We start from the raw sequence: 17,174 nt of genomic DNA on the forward strand, positions 1-17,174 counted from the left end.
AAAGAAAGAACATCTCATGGCAACCTTGCTATTCATGTATGTGACAACCTCCCTCACGACCTTGTAACATGAGACCACTTAATCAGACTGCATGTTTGTGTTATCATATATGGGGGACAAAGAAGTAAAAATATATATAAAAAACTATGCCACGTGGTGTTCAGGGCTCAGTGCTTTGGATACGAACCCAACTGAGCGATGCTGGTTGGAATAAAGTTGCTTCCTGGAAAGAAAAGCCTCGGTGTCACGTCTCTCTGTGTGAGAATCCTGCTACAGCACAGCCTAAAAGAGATACCCCAAACACTTGAAAAACTTTAATAAAACCAAGATCACCCTGACGACTTTCCTCTGCAGGAGGAAGAATTTGAATGTAAGAAGAATCTTTATAACAGGGACAGTTTGTCTGTCTGTTAATTTGATTGGGGAATCTACATGGCCTCATAAACTGCATGATCCAAAATAACACTCAGTTTTGTATGACACAAATTGTTTGAACTTGTATCAATAACAGTCATGTCAGGGGATTCCAGTAGACCCCATGAAACATCCTTTGCTAACACAGCTAGGCAAAGATGTACGAAGTTTGATACTTCTTTGGAAGGGCCACCCCTCTTTCAAATAGATTAGAAACAGCTTTTCCCAGCTAAGATGGTCTATGTTCAGAAACAACATATCTTAAATACCTTCCCTTCATTCATTTATTACCTACTAGTTTAGACAGAGCAAGCGATTGTGTTGAATGAGTAACTAAGGGGCAAGCTGTCCAAAGAGAATTTTTGCTCTTACAAAAAAGAGACATGATTTCTGCAGAGCAGCACAGAGTATGCTGGGTCCCTCTCATGGATTCATCTCAAACACAAAATAAAACTGCATTTTAAATCCAAGGATAACACACATTCCTTGTGCAAGGGGTGAAACTAAATCATCTGCAGAAATTCTCTGTGGGGAACAAAGGCCGTCCATTGTTTTTAAAAGAAACAGTAGCAAGTCCTGTAGAGCCGAGTTGCAATTCAATGTGGGCTCTCTTCAAAACACAAAGGATAAGGTGTGCGAATTTAAGAACTTGGCATGATCACTGCCCTCTGATATTTCAGGATGCTTGAAAGCACACCAGTCATCTCACGAGGAGATCAGATCAGTTAACAAATCTGAAATATTTTATGACTCAGAGAAACACTATCACTTAAAGAAATTTCTGGATCCAGTACGAGACAATTAACACACATTACCAGAAGTTAAGTCAGAAAAGGATTGTGGTTTAGCGATCTTTTTATTTACTGAAAAACTAGGAATGAGCAGAAACTAAGCAAACACTTAAGAAACCGATGCTTTCAGAATGAATGAATGAATGAGATGAATACTTTCTTCAAAGTGAAGACTTCCTCAAAGGAGTCTCTTAGGAAGCTATAAACTTGTCCCAAGGAAGGCAAAGTGCATTTCTTTTGTAAATGCTTTTATTTATTTATTTACTTGAGAGACGAGAGAGAATGAGAGGGGAGGGGCAAAGAAAGATGGGGACAAAGGATCCATAGCAGGCTCTGGGCTGACAGTAGAGAGCCCAACGCAGGCCTCGAAGTCACAACCTGCGAGATCATGACCTGAGCCGAAGTGGACACTGAACCAACCGAGCCACCCAGCCTCCTGGTAACATGCATTTCACAAAAGAGCGTCTCTCAACTAGTATCTTTTCTGTCGTGACACATTGGGACCATCAATGCCCACAAGCACCATGCAGTTCCCCAAATGACGTGCAGCTTTGACCCTTTCCTCTGTAACTGCGTCTCCTCTCTCCTGAACGCAAGTATGGAAAAGGCAGTGGCATTATTCGATTATTGTTGATTTTCCCTCCTCACGTTCCATCTCACTTTCTGGGAGGAACACCTCGGCTTCCTTTTGAGAAAATAACATTTCCCCATTCTCTGCACATGTGGTTAATACTGACTTGACCCCTTCACCCCCTCTAGGGCCATCACTGGGCACTTTGAATTCAGGAACAACCGCTCAGTATATTCCAGTGACTTGGATATTGTAGTCATCTGGGACTGCCACCTGACACAGATTGGTCTTTTGAGAGTCAATCCAGGACTTTCTTTGGAAATTTTAGAAATCAAAGGCTTCCTTTCTACCAGAGTGGCTGAAATGGTAGTATCTGAGCACAGGGTTGCTGACTCCACCTTTGTTACTCTTGAAATTACGCCTGAGAAGGGAGCCCCATAGAAATGTAAGCAGAGTCAAAAGTGGAGCAAGAAACAGGGAAACAAAGACTCAATCACGGTCCATCTGAGCTTCTGAACCCAGCTGTGCCTGAAGCAAAGCCTACACTCTGAACCCTTCATTCTTGCCAACTATTATATTCTCCATTGTCACTGGCTTAACCTGGTGTGAGCTCAGTGTGCCCTCGAGCAGCCCTAACTGATGCTGAGTCACACTCATGACTTCAGCAAACACCTGGGTTCAGAACTACTTACTTAGAACATGTTTGTGTCTCTTTCGGAGGTTACCTTTATAGTCGCCTTTCTGGAGTCGTAAAACAACAAAACATCAGTACTTTATGCTCCCACAATTTTAAACTTCTTAAACTAACATTTATTGAGTGTGCACTAAATACCAAATACTTTGTATATAGGGTCTCATGTAATCTGTACAGAGTTCTATGAATTAAATGAATCAAGTATCATCCTCATTTTATTGATGAGGAACTGCAGGAAGACTCTTCTCAGGGGGTGCCTGGGTGGCTCAGTCAGTTAAGCATTTGACTTTGGATTTTGGCTCAAGTCATGATCTCAGGGTTGTGGGATTGAGCCCTGCATCAGGCTCTGCACTGAGCACGGAACCAGCTTAAGATACTCTCTCGCTAGCTCTCTCTCTCTCTCTCCCTCTGCCCCTAGTCCATGCTCACTCTTTCTCTCAAAATAAATAAATACAATACAATACAATACAATAAAATAAATAAGGTTCTTTTAAGAGGGAGATAATAATAATTATGGTTCTTTAATTATGAGTTCCACCCAAAATAGTTTTTTTTTAATGTTACAATCAATTTAATGATATATTCTGGTACAGTAAATTAGAGGAAACCTGGACCAAAAAAAATTAATTAAAACAAAACCAAAACCAAAATAGACAGTTTCTCTTAGAAGTGTAAAGATTTTTTAAAAATTCTTAATGTTTATTTATTTTTGAGGGACATAGAGCAAGCAGGGGAGGGACAGAGAGAGGGAGACGCAGAATCCGAAGCAAGCTCCAGGCTCTGAGCTGTCAGCACAGAGCCCTATGTGGGGCTTGAGCCCACGAACTGCAAGATCATGACCTGAGCTGAAGTCGAAGATCAACGGACTGAGCCACTCGGGCACCCCAAGAAATGTAAAGATCTATCTGAATGTCCACGTTCTCTTGCCCAGGCCAAGATAGAGACAGACTTAGAAGTACACAGATAAGTCACACTATTTGAACCTAAAGAACACATTTCTTTATTTCTAAAGAATGAAGTTATTTTCCAGAAAGAGATCTTGTCTAAAAGGATGATGTGCTTAAACACACACACTTTTTTCCCTTTTTAATGTTAATTTTTCTTAAACCTATGGATGCAATAGACCCAAGCTAAAAAAAAAAAAAAAAAAAAAAAGTCTCCCTTAAGAGCTTAACAGTGTCAGTAAATCAAAGAATATATCGAGGAACACCCCCTGACTTCCTGCAAGTGAGCAGCTGCGATGCAGGTTTTAATGTCAACGATTATATCTGTTATTTTCATGGACTAGTTCCTGCATCACAGGAATTCTCAGGAAAGAAAGTGTTTTACTCATCATGGTATAAATATAGCACGTACCGCAGAGCACCCTGATTGGTACTAAATCACTATCCTCTAGAATGGTCGATCGGCCCTTCCTCATACAGAAAGAGAATGAAAAAAAAATTGTTCTTGTATCACAATGGAATGCTATTAGAGGCTCTGAAGAAAACTGAGGCAATAGATTTATTACCTTGCTTGCCCTGGGCATCTGCTCTGAAAAAGGCTTGCACATCCTTGCTTTAGAGTTGAAAATATCCAAGACTGCCAAGCTCTTCTAAAACTGTGGGATAGGGTTACATTTGCCATCAAGGCCACTCACCCATTTCCACACCATCCCTACCCATATCCTCTATCCATACACCATACTTGTTCTGATGCATTAGGCTTAATGCCAAAGAGTCCCCACAATTAGTGTCCTTCCTTAATGATGAAGCTTATGCTCACATCCTCTCCCTCACTACCAGCTAAAGATCTCTTCTAGACCAGAAGCATTTTGGTTAACTGGAATCTTGTCTGTGATAGCAGTTTGGATGGGGAGGGAGGCCAGCAGGCAGGGGTCTCCAACCCTTAGCACAACAGAGGAATCTTACTGAGTATAATTCTTCAACCTTATCCAAGCTCTTTCCAATCTTTCCTCAGAAAGTATCCAAAATGAAATGACAAGGTATCCTTCAATGATTTACTACCCTTATTTAAAGTTTTACCATTTCAGTATTATGTATTACAGGTTTAATTCAAAAGGTAGGAAGACCACAGGGATGTCCTACATCTTGACAAGATTAATGAGGCAATGCTTCTAAACATGTGGTTGTTTCTAGAGCTTCCACTGCACAAAGCAGGCACTAGGAAAAACAACTGAGCTTTGTCATCATGCAGCTCTAATTATCTTTCCTCCCAAGATTCTTCTGGGTTGGTTGCAGTGAGAATTATAGGACTCAAGATACATTTCTGTAGCATAGAACATGTAACAGACTAGATATAATAAAAAGTAATTCTTCATTAACAGCAACACACATACTTTTGCTATCTCACTGAGCTTGGGGAATAAAGAAGAATGGTAAGTTTTGGGAGGATGTTTTGGGGGGAATAGGAGGAAAAATCTGAGGTGGTGAGCTATACACCAACATCTGGGTTGTACCATGGGAAAATGGCTGCACCATTCCAGAGAAGAACAGAAATCTAAGCCGTGAGCCTTTGCCACGTGAAGATGTTGAACCTCAGACCCTCACATGAAGCTTTAGTGACAAGGAGACTAGAAAGAACATCACCTAACAGCAAAAGGACTAAACATAAAACCTGCCCACTTCTGATGTAGCTCTCAATTGAAAAATAAGTAACCAAAGTAACGGTAGCGTGACCTATTATGATATTAACAGGCATGACATTTCTGCCGAGACTTCAGTCAAAGGCTTGCTCTAATTCAAGCCTGCAGCTCAAATTTATAGTCACTCTCTTTTTTTGGGGTGGGGAAGAAGAAAGCAAGAACTTGAAATAATCCTAAATTGGCGGCACCTTCTGGTAGCTAGCAGAAGAAAATACAAATCTTGCCTGTAGGAAAGCTTCCCAATTTTTGATCAAGGTTCCTACAAATTAATTTCAACAAAATATGTGCATGCATACACACACACACACACACACACATAAGGAATCATACAAAAATAGAAAAACAATGACAGATTTAGACCCCTACATACTTCAGATATTGGGATTATCAGGTGGGGGGGAGTAGGCCATTGAACAGAGCTATGCTCTATAGCTATTAACATAATAAAAAAGACATAAAAATATAGAAACAAAAAAAGAGTGAGAACAACAGACTAATTAAACAGGTATGTTTGAAAAGGAACAAAACATTACTTTTAAAAATAAAACATAATTGGTGAAAAATGTCTCATTGAATGGGTTTATTAGGGAGAGATGAAGAAAGAATTAGTGAATTTAAAGATAAAATCCAACACACTATCCAGAATTCAAGATAGACAAAAAATAATACTTATTATATGAGTATAGTAAGAAACATGAAGATAGAAAATTGAAGATTTATCTAGTTCAGATCTAAAATAATTGAATAGAGAGAATAAGAATGAAGTCTGATTTCACATGCTGAGAATTTTTGAGAACTAACCCATAGATATATATGTAAATAGTACCTATGAACTAGACCCATGAGAACCTAATAAATAGATACAAACAGGAAACAAATGCATCAAATAAGATACTTAAAAAGAAATCTACTATCAGATGCCAGGTAATCAAACTACAAAACACCAAAATAAAAGAGATCACCTTAAAGGAGCTTGTTGGTGTTGGAGCTTGGGGTGGTCAGAGCACTTTCAAAAGCAGGACAGACTGACAGCCACCTTTTCCACAGTAACAACAAAAGACAGAAGACTGGTGATATATACTGATGAGGGTTTAAAACTTGCTCCCCAACAACAGAGAAACCATGTAGTATTTCTGATCTCTAAGAACACTCTGAGGTTAGCCAATTTCAGACTGACTGTAACATGGCTGAAGGCAGAATTGGGCACAGATGTGTCTAACAGGTTCTTAGGAGCTAGTGTGAGAGGCTTCCAACACATACCTAAATAATTCCTTCAATATCAGAGGGGAAATACCCTTCATTATTGACTTGTATGTCTAGCAAAATTATCTTCCAAGAAAACAGGTGAAATAAAGTCCTTTATCAGATCAAGGGACACGTCTACAACAGAAATTCATAAGGATTTACTTCAGAAAGAAGGAAATCAAACTTGGTAATACATAAAAACTTGGAGGAGTGAGGAACAAGTCAAATAGTGACTGCATTGGTGAATTAAAAAAAAGTATCTACATAAAATAATTATCATTATTGGAGGGAGGACAGAAATAAGAAAGCAAACATACAAACAAAATTCAATCTAGAAGTTGGTCAGTGTTGATGGGCTCATTCGACTACGATTTTGGAGACTGAAATTGACATTTTCCAGACCGAACTGCATCTGGGTTTCTGGACACATATTATGCTCTGGAAATTAAATATGTTTATGGTTCTGGAAGGCTGCAGTGAGAAAGGAGTCATTTTTATGTCTTTTCAGCTGTTTCTACTGGCAAGCAAAATCATGGTAACATGAAGCGTTTTCCGCCATCACTTTTCAGAGGCCTTTTCCTGCCCCTGTGGGGTATCTTGCAGGACTGGGGCCTCAGTGGCCTCTGGACGCCAGCCTCTCCTCAGTGATGGCCTCAGAGTTAATAGCTCCGCATAAATCCGCTTGGAACTGCTGAAGAGTCATTCCAAAAGGCTGCAACAAGAATCTACCAACACTGGAAGGGGTGCCACCATTTTGGAAGCAACTCATTTCCGGCATTAAATGCATTCCTGTTTGAAATACTTTAAAAGTTGAATGAACAGAAAATAAGGAAGCAGAAACAAATCCAACCATACACAAATATAGAGAGGCTTACATTTGCCAATCTATAACACAAAGATGGCCAGGTTGGATAAAGTACAAAATTCAGCCGTGTGTTCTTCCAATCACAGAGGCTTAAAGAAAAAGGAAGATTAGGAGTATGCTTATTGTGATGAGCACAGAGCAAGGTACAGAACTGCTGAATCACTATATTGTACACCTGAAAGAGATATAACACTATATGTGCACCATACTTGAATTTGATTAAAAACGAAGGAAAAAGGAAGAAAGAAAATAAAATTGAAAGGAAATACACAAGAAGAGACAGGCCATGAAAACACTAACTAAAGCAAAAATGAATCAGCTATATTAATAATACACAAAATAGATTTGAGGAGACATGAAGTTAAAAACACCACTTCAATATGAAAAATGGTTCAACTCATCAAGACATAAAAATTTCAATCTTACATGCACCTCATAAAGATGTTCATGGTATAGAAGATGAAAATTCACAGAATTTCCAGTAGAAAAAAAAAGAAAGAAAATCTACCATTGTAGGAGGAGATTTCAATCCTCCTTCAGTTCGTGGTGAATTAATAAAGAGACTAAGCCTCTTCTAGTCTCATACCCAATCCGATAATTGGGTAGCTCAAATCCTTAATTTCTGTGAGTAAAAATTAAGAAAATATAAGTAAAAGATGAACACTGAGAATTCATTAATTATAAAGTAAATATTATTATACTTAATGTCTATGTTAATTTGCCTTAGTAGCTATAAAGTAGATATAAATGCCAGCGTTTAAGACTGCTACATATGTCTTAGCAACTCCTGGCCCAGAGATCTTCGTTCTAGACGTTACATGTGGGAGAGAGAGGCTCCAGATTTGAATAACTAACCAGCCCGATGGAACTTATTTATTTCTTCATTTGTTTCAATGAAGCCCACTGGAAAAGAAAGGGATGAGAAAACAAACCTGTGACTTTGCCCAAGGTGAGTGACCGTATGGCCCTGAATTCCACTTCTGGGGAAAAGTTATAACTGAGTCGCAGGTGCTGATCCACCTGCAGGGAAACAGAAGACAAAGGTACATCAGTAGAGGTCTGCACATAAGGGGCAGGAAGCCCTCCCATCTGGAAAAAGCTTGGAAACATGCACAAAGTGGACCCTTCTTAGGGATTTTCTCCCTGGGGAGATGAGAAATGTCTTGCTAATTCTCCCACAATGCACGGAAAATACCCTTTTCTTCCCTCTTGGTTAAATAAGCACTTTCACACTCTTCTCCCTGGGAAATTCTGTACAGCTTCTGACAGGTACTTATCTCCCCACTGAGATTTTCCCACCGAGTTCCTTGTCGCAAACAAGCAAACAAATGAAGCCTTCTTGGGAACACGCTGTGCACGACTACCATTATGGAAAGCACAAAGCACGCACCTATTCTCCCTTGCCCCCTTTCTCCCCACTTGGTCTTTAGGGCCACCACTGCTTCCTCTGCTACAATAATTCTGACTTGGTCTCATTCATGTGTGGACTGCAGGATCTTGCTCGGCAAACCTTTCAGGGTGACAGAAAATTGGACCACGGGGAGGAGAGGCTCGCTGAATAATTGCCACCAACAGGAACGCCTGATAACCCCACTTCATAGGGGCTAGAAAAAGTCACCACTGGGATTTTCAGGACTTTATTTGCAGGATAATCTTTCAGAGGTCCCTCCTTTTCTAAGCCAGCTGCGTGTCCTTCCCTGCCCCCTCATTCCAGCTCAGCGTTACGCATCCATTCTCAGTCTTTTTGGTCTAGTCAGACCTGCAGTTTTTCCCAGGCTCTACGCCTAACACTCACATGATGCTATCCCTACAAAGGATCCTCTTTATCTTACACTTTCATTTGGAAGGAAAACAAAACTAAGACTCCTTCAAGCTGTGTGCCCAGCCCCACTCTACCCTTGAGGAGCAGCTGACTCAGGGCTGGTACTCGATTCTCCCAGATCCCATGGCCATGACTGTCCCTCCAAGGTTACCCCTCCTCCAGGATCCTCTAGGTTCTGCAGTGCTTTCCACTGAGAGAGGAGTCACCGGCTGTGGCTCCTGGTCAGATGCTCTACTACTATCTCATTTATGAAATTAGACTGGAATAATATCTGCTATTTATTGATATGTGATATATGTGAGACATCATATTGAAGCAGCTTTCAAAATACATGCCTCCCTAGAATACTGTGAGATGGGCATTATAACCCGTTTTACAGACTGAGGAGATGATGTCCTAGAGATCAATAACTTGGGCAGGCCCAGACAGTGTCACAAAGCAGTGCCCCACTGTCATGTGGCCCACTCATCATTCCGCATGGTGTTTGCTTTCCCTGTCCATGCCTCTCTCGATATTTGAGCAGCTTGTCGACAACCACTGTATTTTTAATTTCTGGCTTTCTACAAAACTCATTCAACAAATGCTTGAGTATCTACTGTATGCCAAACACTGCTCTGCATGATCCTGGAGTCCACCTCCTCCGGGAAGCTTTCCTTAATGTCTTGGTTAGATTGGTTGACACTCTTTTCTATCTCATGGTGACTTTTTTTCCCCCTGCCCCTAATTTTGCATTTAAAGTGCTGCATTATAATGATCTGTTTCTCTCCCCCTCTAGGTCTCCCTCCTTCCCTCTCTCCCTAAACTGTTCCTTCTTTGAGAATTCAGACATCTTATTGATATATGTTTTTCTGTAGGACCTACTACAGCCACTGGCAAAGTATCGCCTAACACAGGTTTGCTGAGTGGATGAACAGACATACTGTATTGATTCCCTTTCTACCTGGGGGCTATGAGGACAGAGTCAGTCACACCCGCATGATGCCTCTCACTGCCTGGTACAACATAGGGTTTCAGTTGCCATGGTCCCCATCCATAGTCTGATTAATGCCCATAGATTCAGATTCAATTCTTGCCCTCAAGCCCTACATCAGAGCTCTCCCCTGCCTCTTCCATTCTCTAAAACTGCCCCCTCCAGCAGGGGCAGGGGGCCTCCCCCCATGTACTCTTGCCCAGATTGGAGAGGAACCTCAAGTGGGTGGAGTTTCCAGCTGAGTGGAGAACAGTAGAAAGATTTTTAGAACTGAAGGTTGAGCTGAGATTCCCCTAGCTTCTGCCCCTCACCTCCTCCCTGGACTCCCCAGGGCCAGCTTCCCATGCAAGTTGTCCCTGAACCTTGACAGGCTTATGCCCAAATGTCACATGTGGGAGAGCTCACTGGTCAAGTACATGAGTCCTCCCTTTGCTGCTGTTCTGTTTGGGGAACTTACCTGGTCTGTAGCACTTAAACCAGATGACTAATGAGGGAGAGAAGAAGATAAATGGCAATTAAAGGGGTCTTTAGGGAAAGATGAGTATGTGTAAAGGTTTGTAGAGGAAGGTAAGATGACTCGAAGGATACCTGAGGCTACTGGTGGACGATGGAGACATGGGGACGGGTTACAGCTCTGACAAGGGATGTGGGCAACCGAGCACCAGTACTGGTTCAGGTGCTGGGTTACCAATCTGAAAATCTCAGCCAACTCATAGGACAAAGATGCACATGTCAAAAAGAGGGGCACTCCCACAGATACTCATTTTTAGGGCTTCAGCATTTATAATCTGGGCTATTCCAGTCATTGAGGGATTCAGTGGGAAATGCATTATTTCATCAGGCTTCCTTTTGTGTATTTTATGGTTTAGCATTGTTTTTGCTTTTCATTATAATTGGTGAGGTGGGAAGAGGTGAGCACTATAGTCCTTTAAAACTGTGGGGGGTCTAAATTTTGTAATCTGAACTACGGAAGCCTTGTTGATCTCAGAATCGAGGATACCCAGTGGTGGTGTCAAGTTTTAAATGAAATGGAAAAATAAGAAAATGGAGCAAGCCTTTTCTGAGTACATCTTACATGCCAGGCTTCATGCTTGGTCTTTTAGCTATGTTCTTTCATATAATCTTGACAAAAACTGAGCTCAGTTGAATTTGAACACTCCCTACTTGGGTCTTTTTTTTTTTTTTAAATAGAGCAGTAGACTGAAGTTTAACATCACATAACGCAAGTGGTGGAACAGGAATTCACACTCCCTGTCTCCCTGTAGGGATGCCTAGACCTTGAGAGCTTCATGTTTCCGAGGAATGAACTAACTGCTGGGGTTCAAAAGTGCCTGGCACCTCCTTCTTTACAGCATGCTGAGCCGGTATTTTGGCAAGCTGGCTTCATCTGTTCAATGTCATGAATGCATTTAAAATAGGAACATGGAAGCTCACCTCCACAGCCAGGAGATTTGGTGGGCACCCAAACCTTAAAAAGACAGTAGCCAAATTACAACTCTCCAGTTGTCATCAGGAGTATTTGCTCCTTGTTTTGGGCCCAGCACCCCCCACCCCCTGACCTCCTTCTTAGCATCAGAGAGAAAGAGAAGAGGAGGAATAGCAACTCTAGGCCTGGGAGGGGCATGGAGGAATCTGATTTTAGGGAAAGGATGCCTCTGGTTGGTGGTGTACAGTGATGCCCCCCGCTCTCTCTCTCGAACACGTTCTGAGTGATGCCTACACCCTGCTCCACGTGACCTAAGGACAGGACTGGTGATGCAGTAGGAGCCTACCTTTTCCTCTTTTTACTGGATAGTTCTAAGCAGGGAGGAAAAAGAGACCTAGATAGGGCAAGAGGGGTAGGGGTGTCAGGAGGGCAGGTGTGTTGTGTTATTGTGTCAATAAACTGATTCAGAGTTCAAAAAACGTCTCTGGCTCCAGTATTTTCTGCCCCCTTAGTGTCTTGGGAACTATATGTTCTCAACCAACACGTGCTTATCATTGATTGTTAAACTGATTGGTACAAATCAGGGATGGAAAAGAGAAGGAAATACCTTCCACTGTCCTCTCAGTGACCTGTCTGTGTTTTTCATTTGTGGAAAGAAATACAGGAAACATAAAGAAGAAAGGAAAAAGGGATCCTATATATACATGCCCACCAGAATGCATCTCGTATGTGCCATCAGGTCTCAGTCAAAATATTCACCCAAAAAGTCTTCATTCCTATCCCTTTCATCCTCCAAGCTTGCCCCAGCCCAAACTTTCTCCAAAGATGTGTCCCCCTCATTTCAAAAGTAAATTCTAGAGGTAAACTCATTAAATGATCATCACTCTGGGATTGTTTTTGTACAACATATTTGACAGTTATTCCTGAACTTCTACTCAATCAAAAAACAAAAACAAAAACAAAACACCTAATAATCAAACTTGACTTCCCCCATAGCTCACATCAAAAAGGTCACACAATGATACTGAGGTTAGTTTTCACATCTTCAACTCCATGGTTCCACCTGCTGCATTAATAGAGACCCTCATCATCTCTTTCTGCTTGGTCTCTATCTTATAACCAACTGTATATTCTCATGCAGTGATCACAGTGAGCCCCCTGAAAATGAAAATCTAACCATGCTCCTTTCCATGACTAACATCCTACGGTTTCCCTTCACTTCTCTACAGGGTCAGTTTGATCTCCTCCACATTAAACCCTGTAGAATGCATTCACTTCATTTATAAATATTTATCGAGCACCTGCTAAATGTTAGGCACTGCTTGACAAAGTGGGAGTTCTATGGTCATGAAAACAGGAAAATCCTTGTCCTCTAGGCGACAGAGAGAGGACAAAAAATCAGACAAATAAATTATATTGAATGTTAGGCAGTGTTCAAGCACTGCAGGGTGGAAGTCGAGGGGCTAGGCTGCTGTATCAAATCAGGTGATCAAAATCGGCCTTGTTAAGAATGGCTTTCCTAGCGGAGTCCTGAGAGATGTAAAAGTGCAAGTAAGAATGTAGACATATGGACCACAGAGCTCTGGCAAAGCATATTTAAGTAAGTTTAAGAGCCCTGAAGGACATGAGTGGGGTCAGAGAAAATACTGATAGATGGGAAGTAGCATGGGAATGGAGCAGTGGATGCCGGTCATATAGACCCCTGTAAGCCACTGCAAGGTCTTTGGCTTTGATGAGAAAGAAAAACCATTAAAGTGTTTAGATGGAAAAGCACCACCATATGACTAATGATTTTCTTAAAATTTTTTAAATGTTTATTTATTTCTGAGAGAGAGACAGACAGAGCATGAGTCGGGGAGGGACAGAGAGAGAGAGGGAAACACAGAATCTGAAGCAAGCTCCATTCAGGTTCTGAGCTGTCGGCACAGAGCCAGATGCAGGGCTTGAACTTGTGAACTGCCAGATCATGACCTGAGCCAAAGTCAGATGTCCAACCAACTGAGCCACCAAGGTGCCCCAAAACTAATGTTTTAATACGATCTCTCTGGCTGCTGAGTTGAGAACGGCTTACAGGGCACCAAAAAGTGAAGCAAGGTTCTATCTCTCTATTAAGATGCAACCGTAAACTGTAATAATCCAAGGAGAAGATGAGAGTGGCTGGGGCAGAGTAGAAGCTGTTGATCAGCATGATGTTGCATGTGAGAGAAGAGATATCTCAGATGAAACCATAATGTTTAGACTGAGACACCACAAGTGTGGAGCCGCCATGGGCTGAGATGTGGAAGATTATGGAGGTGATGAGGCTCTGGGGTAAGATTCTCAGAAACTTAGTGTGAAATATGCAATTTTCAAGATGCCCAATAGACATTCAAATAGATACACCAAATATGCAGTGAAAGATCTGGAATTCAGGGAAAGGATTGGAGCTAGATATACCTTTGGGATTGGTTTGGCAGCATCCCACAGCATTTGAAGTTGTGAGTCTGAATGCGTTTAGACATGGAATGAGTGTAGACACAAAAGAAGAGAAATATGAACATGAGTCCTGGGATGTTCCAGGTTGAATGATGAGGGGAAGGCAAGAAAAGAGAAAAGAATGAGCAACCAGCAGATGCAGGAGAAATAGCTGGTGAAAGTGGTGTCCTACAAGCCAAATAAGAATGCATATCAAGAGATGGGGTAATTGCTGTGTCAAATGCCAATGAGAAGAGTGGTAAGGAAAAGATAGCTGGATTCTGTATGACCACTGGTGTCTTGAGAAGTATAATTTGGAACACCTGGGGGCTCAGTTGATTGAGCCTACCACTTCCGCTCAGGTCATGATCCCACAGTTTATGAGTTCAAGCCTCCATCGGGCTCTGGGCTGATAGCTCAGAGCCTGGAGCCTGCTTCAGGTTTTGTGTGTGTGTGTCTCTCTCTCTGCCCTCCCCCACTCGCACTCTGTCTGCATCTATCTCTCAAAAATAAATGAACATTAAAAAAATTAAAAAAAGAAGAAGTATAATTTGACTCCAGCACAGGGAAAAATCTTTCTTTGAAGTAGGTTTACGAACAAGGAAGGAAACTCTGAAGACCAAGGAGGTAAACATTTCCAAGGACATGGGCAATAAACTGAAAGAGGAGATGGAGCAGTATATGAAGTCAGATAAGAGAGAGGTTTCCTTCCTCAACCTAGAGAGCATTTCTCTTCTCATGTTGTATGTAAATTATTGTTTTTTTATTATTGTAATTATGCTTTTAATGCAAGTGATCTTTGCATGTTTATGCTTTGGGAAGCCATCTGGCAGAACTGGGAAATGTTGACAAGGGCAGGGAAGATGTAAAGGCTGCAGTGAAATTCGTGGGGGTGGGGTATGAGAGCTGGCCCACAGGTGGTGGGTCTGGCATGAGCTGGAATCACTGCCTGCTCCTATTCACCTGCATGAGGGAGATAGCGTGACCGGACACCAGTGCAGGGGTGGGTCAATGAGGTGCTGAAGAGTGTAAGGGCATTCTCTTCTCAATGCTACATTGCTCACAAGAAAGAAGAAAACAAAGTCATCATGTACAAGGGAAGACGGGGTTGTAACTGTTGGGGTATAAGGAGAAATAAGGAGGTTTTAAAATTGTCATCTAGGAGATCAAGGGAGTGAGGGATTAAAAATATAAAGGGTGATCGCTGTGTAGATTGAGGTCGTGACTCTGAACGGGATGATCTGGACTCTGCCAGTTCTCTGTCATGACGTGCCCTACCCTCTTGCTGCCATTTGTACCAAGACCCCTGGAATTCCAGGTGCCTGCCACACACGAGGCTCTTCTGGACATCTCTGCCGATGCTCCTGTGGCCCTGACACCTGACCACTTCTTCCTCTCTTTTCCACTTAGCCAACTCCTACTCGCCTTCGGGACTAACCAGAGGAAGCTACTTCTAACTTTCTCTAAGAAACAGGTACTGATGCCCAGAAGAGATCAGTGCCCTCCTCCATGCTCCCAAATCACCTGTGCACATTTCTATCCCAACCCTTGTCAGTCTCTTGTGATTTCCTCTCCATCTGTGCATCTTCTTCTTATACTCAAGTTCAGGGGTGTCAGACCTGATTAGGCTTCAGGATCATCTGCTACCTTTCCTGCAAAATAGTTTCTGAGTAAGTAGATCTGACGTGAGGCCCAAGATTTTGCATTTCCAGCAAGAACTCAGGTGATGTGGATACTGGTAAGTAGATGGGAGCTCCCCGTAGTTCACTTTGGTCTAGTTCATCCAAGGCTGATCCAAGTGTGGTTGATATCTATCCCCAGGACTTGGCTGCACATGTGGTTCATAGTAGAGCACAGAAAATTGTATTGAAAAGCCAAGCGCATTTGGCTGAATGAAAAGAAGAGAAGTAAGGTACCTGAATGGTAAGCTCTCTTCCCTCCCGGTTAATCTTTAAGTGGTGCATCCTTCGGTTAGCAAAATTCTCTGCATCCACGTTGAAAACCTGCGTCTCTTCCTTGCTTAGCTGATAACGAACCTGTAAGCTTCCTTGAAAAAAATTAGAAATTAGAATTAAAAATAGAGCTCATAAAATGCAATCATTTTTTAGCTGATCATTACTGTTTTCTAGGGACCTATGCTTCAATCTTTCATTATTCAATTTTTTATTTATTTTACTTTTTTTTGAGATCGAGAGAGACAGAGTGCAAACAAGGGAGGGGTAGACAGAGGGGGAGATACAGAATCTGAAACAGGCTCCAGGCTCTGAGCTGTCTGCACAGAACCTGATGAAAGGCTTAAACTCACAAACCGTGAGATCACGACCTGAGCCGAAGTCAGATGCTGAACCGACTGAGCCACACAGGCGCCCCTCATTATTCAAATTTTTAAAAGGCATTACATATGTTATTACTATAGCATCTTGGTCCATATGGAAAATCCTGAGTATAGGTGTAAAATGTGTGTGTGTGTGTGCGCGCGCACGCAAAAATGCCACAATGCCAGGTTGGAAAACGAAACAATCACAAGTCTATTTTGTAACTGGATTGTGAAAACTTGAATGGCATGGAATCCTTTTCCATTCTCTCTTCAACTCCTACCACTTCCTATAATTCCTTTTCTTCATAATTGCTTTCATGGAATTTCACAATACATATTGTGAAATAAGACTGTAAGATAACCTAAGCCAGAAGAGAAGAAACAGTTTGACTTATGAAATGAATATCCGACAGAGCCCACCGGGAGATGAACCTCTACAAGATAATGCTGGTTTTTCCTGGATCGCTCTCTCCTTTTGGCTCTGACCATTGGATGGTCTGAGCCAAATAGTATTGCCCAACTATTATTGTTTGCTTTTTTATCACTGACACATGAATAATAGTTCTCTAACAGTAGCATATTTGGTGCCGAGAGGAGTTGAGCACGGGTGGTGCAGTGCAGACACAGGGTCAAGGCTGGCCCCTGGTAGGAAGTGCCTACCTTGTATACTAACGGGCTGTTGGGTGACATGCTTTTCCAGACTCTTGGTGTTTCCATATTTAATTCAACCCAATAAACTAAATCAGCATGTGATAGATAACTCTGTGTCAGGTACAGTGATGAATACCACATTCCTGGAGGGCATTTGGACTCTTCCCATCCCACTGTCTGGGTAATTCACACACATACAGATCCTGCGTACATATTCTGGATGTATTTGTCCATTTTAAAACTTGCTTCTATTTTATACATTTTTTTCTAACACCTGCCTCACAACCATTCATCTTAGATGTCAATAATC

The 17,174-nt window shown here is 41.8% G+C and overlaps 1 protein-coding gene across 2 annotated transcripts in view; it reads right to left on the bottom strand.

Moving 5' to 3' along the window:
* The window catches only part of CNTNAP5 (contactin associated protein family member 5), an 801,668-nt gene that overhangs the window by 31,136 nt on the left and 753,358 nt on the right, over nt 1-17,174 (bottom strand). For both annotated transcript variants that reach the window (XM_077766729.1, XM_077766728.1), the window contains exons 20-21: nt 15,813-15,943; nt 8,157-8,244 (exon numbers count right to left, since the gene is read on the bottom strand). In XM_077766729.1, coding sequence (XP_077622855.1) covers nt 8,157-8,244; nt 15,813-15,943 — 219 coding nt within the window. The remainder of the gene's footprint in view (nt 1-8,156; nt 8,245-15,812; nt 15,944-17,174) is intronic.

The sequence above is a fragment of the Crocuta crocuta genome, unplaced genomic scaffold (genome assembly GCF_008692635.1).
Source record: "Crocuta crocuta isolate KB4526 unplaced genomic scaffold, BGI_CrCroc_1.0 scaffold5, whole genome shotgun sequence".
Lineage (NCBI taxonomy): Eukaryota > Metazoa > Chordata > Mammalia > Carnivora > Hyaenidae > Crocuta > Crocuta crocuta.